Below are 15,628 nucleotides of genomic sequence, written 5' to 3'. Positions count from 1 at the left end.
ATTTCGTACAGGCTGATTTATTATCAAACATAAAACAATTCTCTGCAATTATAATTTATACAACTTACAACCTGCATTGTAAGAGATTCACAACAGAACAATGTTATAGGTCAGGATTTCCCAAACAAAAATTTTGTGAGCTCATAAAAAAAAAAAAAAAGTTTTGTTTGTTTTGTTTACCTGCATGTCATGTGACTATTAACCAACATCAGAGAACATTGTTCAATTACTTAAATATATGAAACAAAATATTTGGCCATTCATTTGGCTGACAAAAAAACAACAACTACATTTGCTACATTCGCAAGTCGTCATGTGACCTACCAGCGTCAATTATGTCAAGTTATGTTCACAGCCATTCATAAATCCTCTTCCGTGGGAAAGTAAAATGTCCATCGTACACCCACTTCAGAATCTCCCCGGAAGCGGTAGGTCATCCAGGTACTTTTTGCCAACTGTGAATTCGGACATCCTTTTGTCAGATTCTGTTTTTCACTTTCTATATAGTAGGGAAGTAGGCTATGTGATTCCTGATGCAGCCGAGGTTGTAAAAAAAAAATCACAATAATGTATTAAACAAAAATGAACCATAATATTTAGTCAAGTTCATGCACCTCTCAGAGTTACTACTTAGGGTCAAACCTTCTCCTTCAGTAAACAAATACAACATGTATTCCTTTAGAACATAGGCAGAAAATTAATATCAAAATACGACACAGTACAGAAAAATCTCAAATACCTCAGCTACTTTAATGGCTACAAAATCGCATTGGCATCAATAGAATTCAGTTAATAAATTATACATTACACAGAAACACAATATACATATCCTCAATATACATAATGATCATTTGTGATGCCAGCGTTCATGCCTCTAAAGGCCCGATGCTCTGTGAGAGCAGGGACTCTATGGAGCTCTGGCTGCCACTGCCGCGTTCCTGCTCAGGGAAACAGAAGCTGAGCTCTTCAGGAACACGCGTCTGAGTCGGTCCTCCTGCGGGGCGGAAGACACACAGAAAAGCATGAAGATGCGGGAACCCTTTAACATGCAGGACTAAAGAAATCAGCGGATGATGAAGTTTACCTGGTTGCTTTCTTTCTTTATGGGTGACCTTTCTTCTTCTCCACTCCAGGAAGAGGATTGTAGCGATAGGTATGGTTACGCAGAGGAGCCCAAAGATGATGAGAATAACTATGACCTCTGTAGCAAAGAGCAACGATGAGTGAATCACTTGAAAATGAGCTTTAAATCATAGTTCATGGACATGACCACAACAAGTTATCGGCTCTTTTTTAATTGAAATGTATTTATGTATTTAATTGAACATCAAGTTCAAGTCGGTCCTGACTTTCTGAGACCCCTTTAAAGGCCTGTTTGAGGGTCAAGACTTGGTTTTAGGGATAAGGTTATAATTAGGTTAAGGGTCGGTTTAGGGTAAGGGTTCGGGTTAGGCATTTAGTTGTGATGTGTAAGGTTAGGGTAAGCGGCTAGAGATTGCATTGTGTCAATGAATGTCCTCATAAAGATAGATGTACAAGAATGTGTATGTATATGAATTATAAAAGGTCAAGTGCATGAAAAAATGTAGGGCCACTTCCCATAATCTGAAATAAAGACATCTTCAGGGTGTTTAGAAACTCCCTGTGATGTCAGGGTCATCAGTGAGGTCGCTATCATGCCCACTGGTTTATATTTCTGTCATACGTACTGCTGTCTGCATCACTGTTCGGCGACACTGTTGGTTTGGGATGTGGTTTAGGTTCACAGATCACATCTTTAAATGCATTTCCAGGAACCTTTATTTGATGGTCAGGCGTACATCTGAGGGTTGAGAAATACATCTTTTGAAATAGCTTATAAAATGTGGTTTCATCAGCTCAGAAACATTTTTAACAGGCAGATCGATATCAGAAACAATGTTAAAGGCTTCATACTTGGTCCAGTTCACGCAGGGTTGATGGATGTCGTCATTGTACATCCCTGGAGGACACGGCTTACACTTGTCTAAATTCAGACCAGAAAGACTTTGCAGTCAGATGCATATTAGTTAATAATATCAAAAGACTGATCGATTATCTTTATCCAGACTCACCTCTTCCAGCAGGTTGCTCTCCCTTCCCACACTCCTTCAGGCAGTAAGAGCATTTATCATTTCCACATCGATATCCTTGTAAACACCCACAAACTGTGTTTCTGCTGGTGGTGCACTTCTCTTTCACCCGCATGCCACCTGTGTTTGATATTTTGATATTTGGTATTATTTGGGCTTGGGTCATTATTGGGCTAGTTTTTACTGGTCATACTGTCTCATTACACAGAACCACCAACCCTGTCGTCAGCTAAGGGCAGTTTTGGCATTTGTATGGTGATGCTCAGAGCACTTGAATAAAAAAACATAATGAAGAAGTCTTTAGCATCAGTTAAAATGATGTATGATGTACCTCCTGTACACTGATCACACCTCAGACACTTCCACTGGTTTGCGTAAGGGTCTGCGAAGGGGATGAAGGTGTCATTTCCACAGGGAATACACAGATCCTTTGGGTCTGGACCGCATTCTTTGACTAGTTGGTTTCCTGCAACAAATACACACACACACACACACACACACACACACATACAGTAGGATTAGAAGTCTGAGACCACATTAAAATCTGAAAAACACACCTTGGGTGAACACAGTCTACGTCCTCTTTAGACGTGTCCTCTTTTTCCTGAACCTTAATGGGATAGTTCACCCAAAAAATTACAATTCTGTCATCATTTACTCACCCTCATGTTGTTCCAAACCTGTATGAAATTATTTATTTGCACTGAACACAAAAGATGATATTTTGAAGAATGTTGGTAACCAAACGGTTGCTGGTCCCCATTGACTTCAACAGTAGGAAAGAAATACTATGGAAGTCAATGTTACCTGTTATGTTATGCTGTCATCGGTCATTGATTCAAAAGGTAGACGCACCAAAATCATGTTTACTTTTTCGATTGTTGACTATAATAGATTAAATAAAAAAATGCAAAATAGAAGCATTTTTACAAGTGGACTTCTGAACCTCACTCTATACCCGACATCCTCCCAGTAAACATTATACATGATGCACGATAATCAAATCGAAAGTAATGCACTGTGAGGATGAACGCAGCTGTTTATTGTGGTTTTTTTTAATCATGTGATCACACTTTATCATGAGGGGAAACAGGAACACACTTTATACCAGTGTTCATGCGTGTGTAAGTACAAGCTAAATACTGTGAACTATATTTACATTGATATTTGTGCTGTCGCTTGTTAAAAATAGCTAATATAGCAATTCCAGTTTTGGGGTTTAATCATTCATTCCAGCTTCATCAATCACAAATTTATAACTGTGTATTAAAATTCTTACATCTGAGCTTCTCAAGCCTCCATGTAGCCTATGTAATATGCAATAAAAATTGTTACTTATATAATTTTTTACAACATTTACATTGATATTTTTGGTGTTGTTTCATAACACATTGTTATTAATAATATTATAGTAATAAAATGTTATAGTAATAAAATAACGTTTAACAAAATTATCAATTTCCATTGATATTGGAGACAAAACCCTGCTTTCTTATATAACAAAAATGTATTTTATTGATTTAATCAATCTTACTAAAAAAAGATCACAGTGGAACTGCTCCATTTTACATAGTACTCTGAGGTACTTCTAAGAATACCATGGTACTAAAAGTTATTTTAATGCATATTTCTTCTATTTCTCTTTTCTTCCATCTCTTTTTACTACATGCATTCATTTTTTTTTTTTTTTTTAGGTTTTCACTTCACAAAAAATGAACAATAAGCATAGACCATTGTTTCTCAACCCTTTCTGAACCTTTTGGTCCCAGCTTTTTGCAGACCTAGTTCCTACCCAAATTCCCACAATCCTAATCCTTACTATGGAAACAGGAATCTCACACACTCCTATGGAGCACTGTATATTGAACTATAAACTTGTAATATATTGTATCTTGATACTTGTACCCAAAGTTAAAGTCAAGATCTGCAGTTTATCAAGTATAAATTGCTTGCCTTTTTTTTTTTTTTTTTTAAACACAATTCTGTTGAGTTTGAGAAACATTGATGCAGCCAATACAGATGTTGGGTTTTATCAATCATTTTATCCCAGAGTTAAGTCCTTTGCAAAACTCACCTGGATAACACTTCGTACAGCACACGTCTTTGGGGTTGTTACTGTTTTTCCATAATTGACATCCATATTCCTCGCTGTGTCCTTCAGCCAGAACCAGGACCGCCAGAGCCAGGATCAGTCCACAGAGCAGCTTCATCCTCCACAACAGGTCCATCTGCTCACAGGCTTCACACACACAGTTCTCTGGAAGATGCTGAGAATAAAGATCTTCTCTAATGTGCTGCGTCTATACAAAGTCTGAAACCCTCACGCGTGAAACCACATTTGTAAGTTCCAAAACGTCATGAGTACGCCCACATCCACTCACACACACACACACACTCAAGACGCATTTAGTGACTCGTCAGCTTTATGCAGTTTCTTTTACATAGTTAATGACGATGATCCAGTTCAAAAGTGCAGGGATATTCCTTCCTTCAACTTCCTTTCATTTCATTTTTTAGAGAGGAACCACAACCATTGCACAATTATTATTTTTTAGATTCATTCTATATTGGGGATACTAATGCAATCATTACACATTTACAGTCAATATTTAAAGGTGCACTATAACTTTTGGACCTCTGGCGGTAAAAAAGAAAGAACATTGTTTTGGTTGTGCTTCGGCTCTGCGTGACTGCGCGGATGAATATGATTATCATATTGCTTATAAAACTATTCACTATAGGTGTAAGAGATATAACCAGATGGAAAGGACCTCGAGCTGATTACCTGAAGACTGTAGCTTTACCCATTAATAGACACGGTACATCCTTGAAAATATAATCCAGCACAGATAATGAATGAATCTTCACAATAGATAATGCTTAATGAACTCTGTTAGAGAGACACATATGACAGTTTATCTGTTCAATAAAACACTTACTCTCCTGTTGAGTAATAAAACACCATCATCTCCAACACTTTTACAACATTTCAGATCCCACAGTTCTCCACCTCTGAAAAGCCAAGCTGATGTTGATTCCTATTACAAGCTGTCTCGTTCTCTTTTCTCCAGCAGACTCTCCTCTGTTCTCTCTCTCTCTCACACACACACACACACACACTCGATCTGATGTTGATTCTTATTTTATTACGAGCTCCGTCTCGTTCTCTTTTCTCCAGCAGACTCTCCTCTGTTCTCTCACAAACACAAACACACACACACACACTCGATCTGATGTTGATTCTTGTTTTATTACGAGCTCTGTCTCGTTCTCTTTTCTCCAGCAGACTCTCCTCTGTTCTCTCACAAACACAAACACACACACACACACACACACTCGATCTGATGTTGATTCTTGTTTTATTACGAGCTCTGTCTCGTTCTCTTTTCTCCAGCATACTCTCCTCTGTTCCCCTTTTGTTTTAAACGGGTGATTCTCCGGAGGTTGGAGATTTAGCGGCAACTTTATTTACAGGCATATATACGCAATTTCCTGCGAAAACCATCCCAACAGTTCTAAAATATAGATCCCAGACTAGAATGAATGTTTGAGCTGTTTTAACTAAAAGCAGCTTGCACTGATATCTCTTAAAATATGTCACTGCCATTGTTTTGTCTCCAGATACACACCACTTATGCTTTTTTCTAAGGCACATTTATAAAAGCTACTTAAATGTGAAATGTGAATTTGTGAAACCAGGCCATAAACACTTATAATAGGCTTACCATAGTTAATCAGGATAAGACAAACACATTTTGGGAAGGAGGATTGATGATGTATTAACTCATTATTTAAATTTAGTTTATTTTAAACAAAATAAGTTACATAGTGGTCCCTTTAGGAAACATTTTTTATTATGTCACATAAAAAACTATTTTATACTTTATTTTACAGTGTCCTTTTTACATGTACTTACCATAGTAATAACAGTAAATTATGCATAATTACATGCAACTAACCCTCAACCAAATCCTAATCCTACCCTAACCCTATAGTAAGTACATGTAGTTGCTTAATATTACTCAGTACTTAAATATATAACTACACTGTAACAATGACACTTAAAATAAAGTGTAACGATTTATACTTGTGTAATTTTGTTTAATCTTAGCAGCCTATCCAGACAGGTCTAATGATATAAAATCAACATGAAATTAAATTTGATCCTATTTACTTTTTTAATAAGCTTTCCTAATCTTATTTTGAATGACTGATCATTGCACATTATTCCAAAGGATAAAAGGCCTTTCTTTGTATTGTAGTCTTTAATCAAACCGTAACAACCTGCTCCTCTGAAACAACTTTGCTTTGCAGCTGATGGATGTACTGAAGTAAAACTATTTCATGATGACTTATTGAGCATATTTGAATAGAAAGAGCCAGTCTCTTATATTTGTTTGTGGTATTTGATTTTATAAATGGAGGTATATATATTAAATGTTAGGCAGCATTAAGATTTGACATTTACATTCCCTTTTCATTGAGAAAATATGACAGTTCATACATCAAGAGTCCATCACATGTAAATCAGGCCTATAATAATAGACTTATTCTTCAAGTGTGACATCATTGATGATGAATATTCATTCTCATTAAGCAGAAAACTCCCTTCGTACCTGCAGCCCTGCTTAACATTTACATATTTAAATATGTGGGAATTATTGTAACACTATTGATGTCATTGTGTGGGGTTTCCTGCGTAACTTCAGTGCTCCTCTTCACTTCTGTGGCTTCTGAAAGGAGACCTCCATGGCTCCCTCTGCAGGCCGAAGCTGGAAGATCTGAACCCAGGAGAAAACACACTGGGCATGTTCCTCAACAGTCCAGATTTAACATCATCGTTTCTCTTTTTCATAAGTGCCAGAGCTGGAGTCAGAGGCAGATTATCACAGTTCTGAAAGACAGTAGCAGTGAAGTCATTTCTTAGCGTTTTAAAGGTATATCACAAGATTGAGCTTTAAATACACCAGCTTTGTACATGCGTTTTTGTGCATAAATGTGCATAAATAAATTGAAATGCACTTCATAGTAGAAATTATAGGCTTCAGTAAAACTGTGGGTGGGACTATTTTTCTAGGACAATGAACTTCTGATTATGCATAAACAATATAAATATATTTGCACAGACGGGCTTACTGTTCAAAAGTTTGGGATCTGTAAAATTTTTACATTTTTGATAGTCTCTTATGCTCAACAAGACTGCATTTATTTGATAAAAAAAAAAAAAAAAAGTAATAATGTGAAATATTATTACAATTTAAAATAACTGTTTTGGACTTGAATATAGGCTACTTTAAATGTAATCTATTCCAGTGATGAAAGCTGAATTTTCAGCATCACTACTCCAGACTTCTGTGTCACATGATCCTTCAGAAATCATGATGATTTGCTGCTCAAGAAACATTTCTCATTATTATGTTGAAAACCGTTGTACCACTGTTGAACACAAGCATTCACAACACAAAAAGTCTTTTGAACGGTAGGCTAGTGTAGGCTACTTTTGAGACAGTCAGATGTGCATTTTAAATCTAGGCTAGAGTACATTTCTTCTAGGCTTCTGGTATACATTAATTTACTGCAAAACGTGTATTTATACACACTGAGGAATGAGTAATGTTATTATTGACAACATGCCACAAATGTGTTTCATAGAAATTAAATTTAAAATAATCATGTTCCATTAATATTGAATAAGACCAGAAATATCAGTGGAAACATTAAACGTGAGCATTATATTTTATGGCTAAATGTATGTTTATCTTTTTGTCCCAACAGCTGCCACATAAAATGCATATAAATGAGAAATCTCAGTCTCTCTTACGGTGGTTCGAGCGTTTGATGCCGTGTCTGAACGATGTACATTGAGCTCCAGTGTGGATTTGCTGATGCCCGGCGTTGGGTTTTCTGTCCTGGTCTGTCCTGAAGAACTGCGACGTGAATTGACCCGTTTAAGAATGTCACTCAAAGTGCTGAAAGTCTTGCTCCGGGAAAGATCTGACGGTTTCTGTGAAAGAAAACAAGAATGAAATAGAATAAAGCAAACAACATCCCTAAACTATCCTATATAAAATCACTGTAACAACAGCCTCGAGTGACTTTGCTTTTATTCTATTTTTTCAGTAGGCCTATATTTTTTGGTTTTATTGAATACCAAGTTGCAATAATTATTGTGTGTTAGTGCCAATCAGTCCTTTATGCTTATTGGCCAATATAGCCGTGATTTATTAACGATAAAGCACAGAAATGACCGTTTCACTGCACAGATCCGTGTATCACTGCACTCCACCCATTTCAATCAATTTCCAGTAATCAATATAGGCCTACACTCAAAACTGTTCCATGTAGGCTACTATTACCGCAAAAGTAACTGTTTATTAGTTATATTTAGTATAGTGACCTCTGCTGGCGTTATGTTTGCATTATTCATCTTTAATTCACCCTCCCTCTGCCAAAGACAGTCTCTTGTCATTATGCGGGTGGTTGGTGTGTGTGTAAGCCCACAGTTTCCGAAGTGCTGAGGGAATATTATTCAAAAGTTGTCTGTTTCAGGTAGGTCTTTTACTGTTTGTTCATCTTCTGCTCATCCCAAATAAGAGCAGTGGCAACGCTAGTAGCGTCCACAGTGTTTTCCTCATGATGTGCCGGGGAAGAGAAACACCTGTGTTGCATTAGCCATCAGGGATCAAAGCCATAAAGGTATGATGTATTTGTTGTTTGGGAGGGTTTTTGTGGCTGCTGAGTTCTTTGCTGAGGCTGCCGGGACGTGGGTTGGAGATAGACGCTGGGCGGGATATTTTGTTGGGGTTTTCCCCTTAAGTTTGGCGGCCGCCATCGATTTCCTTGAATGCGGGAACCCACGTCCGGTAGCGGGTAAGGAAGCCAGCAGTGGCCCACACTTTCATTTTAATGTTGTTGATGTGTGTCTTGGTATTGCTTTGTTCGCCGGGGAGGCCCTAATTTATGTGTGTAACTACGTAACTACTGGTCCCCCGGCGCAATCTGTGTGTAAAGTGAGCGCGTGTGTAGGAGAGCAGGTTATCTCCCATATGGCTCTTATACTATATACAGTACCAGTCAAAAGTTTGGAAACATTACTATTTTTAATGTTTTTGAAAGAAGTCTCTTATGCTCATCAAGCCTGCAGTTAAAAAACAAAAAAAACAGTAATATTATGAAATATTATTACAATTTAAAATAATGGTTCTCTTTTTTAATATATTTTAAAATGTAATTTATTTTTGTGATGCAAAGCTGAATTTTCATCAGCAAGTACTCCAGTCTTTGGTGTCTTATGATCCTTCAGAAATCATTCTAATATGGTGATTTGATACTCCGTTATTATCAATGATGGAAACAGTTGTGCTGTTTAATATATTTTTTTGGAATACTTTTTTCAGGATTCATTGAGTAAAACGTTAACAGCATTTATTCATAAAAACAGCATTTATTCAAAATAAAAACATTTCTAACAATATAAATCGTTACCATCACCTTTTATCAATTTAACGCATCCTTGTTGAATTAAAGTACTAATTTCTTTTAAAAAAATAGTTATTGTTCCCAAACTTTTGAACGGTAGTGTATATTGTTACAAAAGATTTCTATTCTGAATAAATACAGTTCTTTTTAACTTTTTATTCATCAAATAATCCTGAAAAAAGTATCTCAGGTTATAAAAAAAATATTAAGCAGCACAACTGTTTCCAACATTGATCATAAATCATCATATTAGAATGATTTCTGAAGGATCATAAGACACCAAACACTGGAGTACTTGCTGATGAAAATTCAGCTTTACATCACAAAAATAAATTGCATTTTAAAGTATATTAAAAAAGAGAACCATTATTTTAAATTGTAATAATATTTCATAATATTACTTTTTTTTTTTTTTTTTTTTTTTTTTTTTTTTTTAAACTGCAGGCTTGATGAGCATAAGAGACTTCTTTCAAAAACATTAAAAATAGTAATGTTTCCAAACTTTTGACTGGTACTGTAGCTATTGACGACTGCTATGTATTTAGCGTGAGTGGTATTGATGGTATGTCCTCTATTTATTGGTGTGGTATTTAAGTGATTTATATGGCTTTGAGGTTTGCAGTGTAATGAAATTATCACATGAATTGATTTAATGCATGTATTTAACAACCTTGGTAACCCCGTGCTGAATATATTGTCCTGTTTGATTGATGCTTTATTTCTCTTTAAGCTTATTGATTAAATGTTATCATTAATTACAAATACATGATTAGAATTGTGTACCTGTCATTGCATCAACCTGCTGTCTGTGTGGTGCGGCTTACTAAAATATGGGAAACGTCATGCTATATAAGAGAAGTCTTTGGGGTTTTTTTTCTGTTTTAGTATCTTTTTTTATTTGAGCTCCATCAGATGAGGCATATTACATCTAGGAACACTTTCTTGACGTTTAGTGTCACTGTCAGGCACTATTTTTTTTCTGGCGGATGGATGGATTTCAGTGATTTTACTTTAAAAAAAAAGTAACATGTTTCCAGCTTTAATATTCATACTGTGTGGTAACCGTTTTATAAAAGCAATAATGTAGGAGAGGCCATCATGGCTTTGTGTCGTGCCTAATAACGTCTTTCAGCCGTAACTTTATTCACAATAAACCACGGCCTGTCGTACATTATTGCTTATGTATACCAGTAGCACCGACCTTTAGATTGGCTTGAGTGGTTCCTTCTGGGTTTATCATGTCTCCTAAAACTCTGTCTCTTTTCAGGAAAGGCTCTCGTCTCAGAGCGGGTCCCATCTCTTCCTCTGATGCCATGTTGCGGGATTTGTACACAGGATACCTCTCCTCATTTTCAGGATTCAGCACAGGATACGTGATTCTGTCAGGCATCTGCAAATGTCTTTGGGTGAAAGAGATAAGCACAAATCTCTAAGAGGTTTGCTAACATCTATTCAAATATTTGCTTGCATGATTGTCTCTTGTAGTCTTTTGGACCGGTTATTTACCTGTTCACCACGTCATTGCAATGCATTTCTCCTGGAGAGTAATGCCGCCTGCAGAAAACAACAGAAAATGCACATGCATGTTAAGAGGAAGCGCAAACACATCTAACAATACATCTGTATGAGCTCACATGAAAAAGTCTTTTGTGAAATGCTGACCTTTGTATTTGATATTCCGGATGCCTGAAGTCTGGCAGAAACATTGATTTGACCCTAAAATGCAGATAAGACAGAGTAAGTTTAAGTTTAGTTCAAATATTGTACTTCATTCTGAAATACAACAGGCAGAAGCTTCAGGACTGTGCTCTTCAAAGCTATCACAGCTTGCAGATTATTATATAATATATTAAATATGGATGGAGTCATACATTGTGGGGTTTAGTCATCACATAAACTGTATTCAATTCTACAAGCTGTTCATGTGTTCATGAAAACACAAAATACGTTCAAAATGATGTAATTTCACTCAGTTACAGCACCTGTTTTTTGTTTTCTCTATCTTTCATGTCATACACTACCGTTAAAAAGTTTGGGTTTAGCAAGATTTTTGTTTGTTTTTAAAAGCTGTTTTACTTGTTGTTTTCATTTATTTGATAAATACAGTAAAGTTGTATGTGAAACATTACAACTTACAATAAAAATGAACTGTTTTCTATTTTAAAGGTACACTATGTAACCTTTTTTGTTCGAAATATATACAATTTAAATAAGTCAATATATCAACCAAAACGTGTTTTTTTGTCTTACCCTGATACACTATAGTAAGCTAATAATAAGTGTTTATAATTTAGACCTGTCGGGATGGTTTTCACAGAAAATTGTGTACATGCGTCACTCGCCCGTGTGTGTCTCGTAATTTCCGTAAATAGAGTAAAGTTGCTCTGGCTCATTTGACGCGTGTCTTGTGTGAGAGGTCAGAGGTTAGTTGAGTGTGTGTGTGTGTGTGTGTGTGTGTGTGTTTGGTGTGAGATGTCAGAGGTTAGTGTCACAAGGAGCGAGAAAGGTTGACATGGAGCCGCTAAATCTCCAACCTCCGGAGAATCACCCGTTTAAAACGGGGAACAGAGGAGAGTCTGCTGGAGAAAAGAGAACGAGACAGAGCTCGTAATAAAACAAGAATCAACATTGGCTAGACCGACTTTGAAATGTTATCAAAGCGATGCAGAGATGCGTTTTTATTACTCAACAGGAGAGTAAGGTGTTTTATTGAACAGATAAATTTCCATATGTATCTCTCTAACAGAGTTCATTGTAAAGCTTTATCTATTGTGAATGCTCATTTAATCGTGTGCTGGAATTTATTTTCAAGGAAGTACTGTGTCTAATAATAGGTAAAGCTACAGTAATGTCTTCAGCTAGTCAGCTTGAGATCCTTTCTAAACTGGTTATATCTCTTACACCTAGTAGTAAATGTTTAATAACCAGTAGGATAATCACATTTATCCGCACAGTCACGCAGAGCCAAAGCACAACCAAAACAATGTTCTTCCTCAAAATACATTTTCTAAAGTCTACCTTTAATATTTTTCCCATTCCTATTTCTGAATGTAATTGTGAGACTGTCACATATTAGATCTGAGGTCAAATATCTTTGTATTTTGTACTCACTTGCCCTCCTCTTGATGCCCAGTCAGATGTCTGCTGTTAAAGTCATTGTAGGGGAGCTCCCATCCTCCTGGATGTCTGTCCAAGAGGGGTCGATGATAGAACTGCAACTCCCCATCATCAGGTGGACTAAATTTGCTGTCTGGGAATCTCCTGATGACCCCCATCGCCTCCCAATCCAGAGGACTGTCAATAGGAGGAGGCGGAGGATTGGAGATGAACTCGGTAAGTTCAATTTTGTTGCTGTTCGTGTTCAGAGGTGGTAGTTTATTATATATTTTGGGTTCTGTTGCTGGTTTTCCAGTTGTCCATGCATCTGGGATTGGAAGCGAGGCAGCATAGAGGATTCGAAACTCTCGATCGAAAGATTCCACAACCGGGCCGCTCATAACGGTGACGAGCTGACGATGCAGGTGAGCATCGCTCCAGGCAAGGCTGACCAAGACAAAAAAGAAAAATTAAGGGATTATAAAGGATTCAGAAGATCCAAAAATGGAGCAAAGTAGCACCATAAAACTAAACTAAAATAGTCAATATGTGCAAATTTCCAAGTCTTCTGATACCATTTGATCGCTTTGCATGTTATATGTTTGGCAACAGTTCTTCTAACCCTAATTGATGGAGTGTGTAGCTTTTCATTACTTAAACAACCATAAAGACCCATCATGGCCATATTCCAGAATCATCAAGATTCATTAGGCTCAAATTGTGAAAGAATGTTTGGGAGGGAGCCTGAAGAACCATTTTCACACATGAATTGGCACCTCTGAGTTCAGACCTTAAATTCATTGAAAGTCTTTGGAATGTGCTGGAGGAGACTCTTGCATTGACAACACGAGATCTTCTTGACCAAAACTTAATGCACCTCTTAATGGAAATAATATCACAACATTTATTTCCATCAAGAGGTGCATCAATTTTTGGACAAGATCTTGTAGTGACAATGCAAGAGTCCAGCACTCTGTACTCTGTAGACTCAAGTCTACTCCTACATGGTTGTTTAAGAAATGAAAAGCTACACACTCCATCAATTAGGGTTAGAAAAACGGTTGCCAAACATACAACATGCTAGAAACATAATCACAGCAATAATAATCCAAACATAGACCCTTGAGCATTTGCCTTTTTAAATCCAAACGGCAACGTTTTATTTATTTATTTTTTTGGCCGGGCAGTGTATATCATGATTAAAAAGTTTGGGGCCAGTAAAAATTTTAAAGCGATTAATACTTTTGTTTTTGTTACAAAACATTATCATGGTTTCCACAAAAATATTAAGCAGCACAACTCATTTCAACATTAATAAAAAAAATTGAGCATCAATATTAGAATGATTTCTGAAAGATCATGTGACACTGTAGACTGGAGCAATGATGCTGAAAATTCAGCTTTGATCACAGGAATAAATTATATTTAAAAAATATATTCAAATAGAAAACAGTTCAATAAACTAATATTTCATAATTTTACTGTTTTACTGCATTTCTTAACAAATAAAAGCAGCCTTGGTGAGCAAAAGATACTTCTTTACAAACAAAAAAAGACCCTAAACTTTTGAGTTAGTATACTTTAATAACTGTGAAAGAGACAAAAAATTGTTCCCACAGAGTCCTCATTTCACTAATTGTCTGCATAATGTAGGGGTGGTGTAGCTTAAAGTCTTTAATGGTATGAGGTGGCAACCCAAAAGTTGGTTCAAATCCCAAACGGTCCACACCCTTGTTCCCTGGAGCAAGTCTTTCAACTGCAGGTAATGCGTTTCTCAGCTCTATCAAAAGGCTGATTTATGAGCTCCATTATGAAAGCCTCCTTTACCTGTAGCTCCCCATCATCACCGTCTCCAGATCCACCAACACAAAGTTGTTCTTCAGCTCTCCAACAACCATCTTCGTGTCACGCGTCAGGAACGTTTTACCTCCAAGAATGCGCACCGTGATATTCTGGAAAATATCATCAAGGAAGAGATTCCCTTGAACTACATCGCAAAATCTAATGTTTCACAACCTTTAATAAAGATTGCAGTTGGTTTCTGCAAAAATTCTAAACTCAACTTTCAACTAAAGGTCAGCTCTAGTTAAGTTTCAGAGATGTGGAGCGATTATCCAAACCAAAAACATTCCACAACCACAAGCCAATCATCCACAGCAGATGAATGTAGTTGAACCTGTTCACCATGGCTTTGTGAGTTCTTCTCATTCATACTTGCACACAGAAAGAGATGTGATGAAGAGTAACATTTGCTGACAGATGCAGAATATTCCACTAAGGTGTGTCTGGTCTTTTGTCTAGAGGATCAGCCTAAAGTTCAGTCTGTTAAGGTGTGCATGAAAGTTTTGTTGCTTAAAGGTTACACAAAGTACTCATCAGAATTAACTTTGATGGTTTTATCCACTCACCGGATGTTGAAGCTGGTGCAGAGCGCAGTTCTCCTCCGCGGATCTTCTGTTGAGGATGATGTACACCGGAACCCCCCGGGATGCAGCGTTTCGGAGGTCACCAATCACCACGTTATCCGACAATTTATCTGTTACAACGGCAATCACCTGCCCAACACAAATGCAAAAAACTAGTGGACTTTCTGCTGGTTCATGCTTAGTTTAGTTTTTTGCATTCAACCAACTTATTTTAGCTCATTTATAAAGATGTTCATATATAATTATCCTAAATGTGAACACATGACATTACGTTTCCATAAATGTTCCTATGAATGATTTATACAACGTCTATCCGTATGCACACAAATTTCTCTTTATAAATCGCAGTTCATCTTAAAGTCACAAAAGGAATATTGCTGTATTTATAATAAATAATTTATCTGTGCACATCATTATTTTTTAATTCATGTGCCCTCGTAATCTTTAATCACATCTCTTATCTGATGATGAGGGCGGGGCAACCTGTCACTCACAGGAGATCCACCAATAGCAAAC

The 15,628-nt window shown here is 36.7% G+C and overlaps 3 protein-coding genes across 3 annotated transcripts in view; 1 reads left to right on the top strand and 2 right to left on the bottom strand.

Moving 5' to 3' along the window:
• Position 1: 1 nt before the first annotated feature.
• tnfrsf9b (tumor necrosis factor receptor superfamily, member 9b) lies at positions 2–4,508 on the bottom strand. The gene is made up of 7 exons (XM_084101331.1): positions 4,186–4,508; positions 2,443–2,577; positions 2,094–2,231; positions 1,936–2,005; positions 1,710–1,822; positions 1,085–1,201; positions 2–994 (listed from the first exon to the last, which is right to left on the bottom strand). The coding sequence occupies exons 1-7, from the start codon at positions 4,337–4,339 to the stop codon at positions 867–869; spliced, it is 855 nt and encodes a 284-aa protein (XP_083957457.1). The 5' UTR covers positions 4,340–4,508; the 3' UTR covers positions 2–866.
• Positions 4,509–5,475: 967 nt separating this feature from the next.
• Positions 5,476–15,628, bottom strand: part of fam83e (family with sequence similarity 83 member E) — a 13,067-nt gene continuing 2,914 nt past the window's right edge. Inside the window, exons 3-10 of the mRNA XM_084101320.1 lie at positions 15,095–15,241; positions 14,514–14,638; positions 12,702–13,133; positions 11,253–11,306; positions 11,097–11,144; positions 10,792–10,990; positions 7,933–8,115; positions 5,476–7,005 (exon numbers count right to left, since the gene is read on the bottom strand). Of these exons, the coding sequence (XP_083957446.1) occupies positions 6,817–7,005; positions 7,933–8,115; positions 10,792–10,990; positions 11,097–11,144; positions 11,253–11,306; positions 12,702–13,133; positions 14,514–14,638; positions 15,095–15,241 (1,377 nt within the window). The 3' untranslated portion in view covers positions 5,476–6,816. The remainder of the gene's footprint in view (positions 7,006–7,932; positions 8,116–10,791; positions 10,991–11,096; positions 11,145–11,252; positions 11,307–12,701; positions 13,134–14,513; positions 14,639–15,094; positions 15,242–15,628) is intronic.
• The window catches only part of LOC311074605 (coiled-coil domain-containing protein 30), a 21,716-nt gene continuing 18,872 nt past the window's right edge, over positions 12,785–15,628 (top strand). Inside the window, exons 1-2 of the mRNA XM_084101316.1 lie at positions 12,785–12,923; positions 13,003–13,111. Of these exons, the coding sequence (XP_083957442.1) occupies positions 13,106–13,111 (6 nt within the window). The 5' untranslated portion in view covers positions 12,785–12,923; positions 13,003–13,105. The remainder of the gene's footprint in view (positions 12,924–13,002; positions 13,112–15,628) is intronic.

Source organism: Abramis brama (genome assembly GCF_963993115.1).
Source record: "Abramis brama genome assembly, chromosome: 23".
Taxonomy (NCBI): Eukaryota; Metazoa; Chordata; class Actinopteri; order Cypriniformes; family Leuciscidae; genus Abramis; species Abramis brama.
This window is presented reverse-complemented; position numbering and strand designations above follow the sequence as displayed.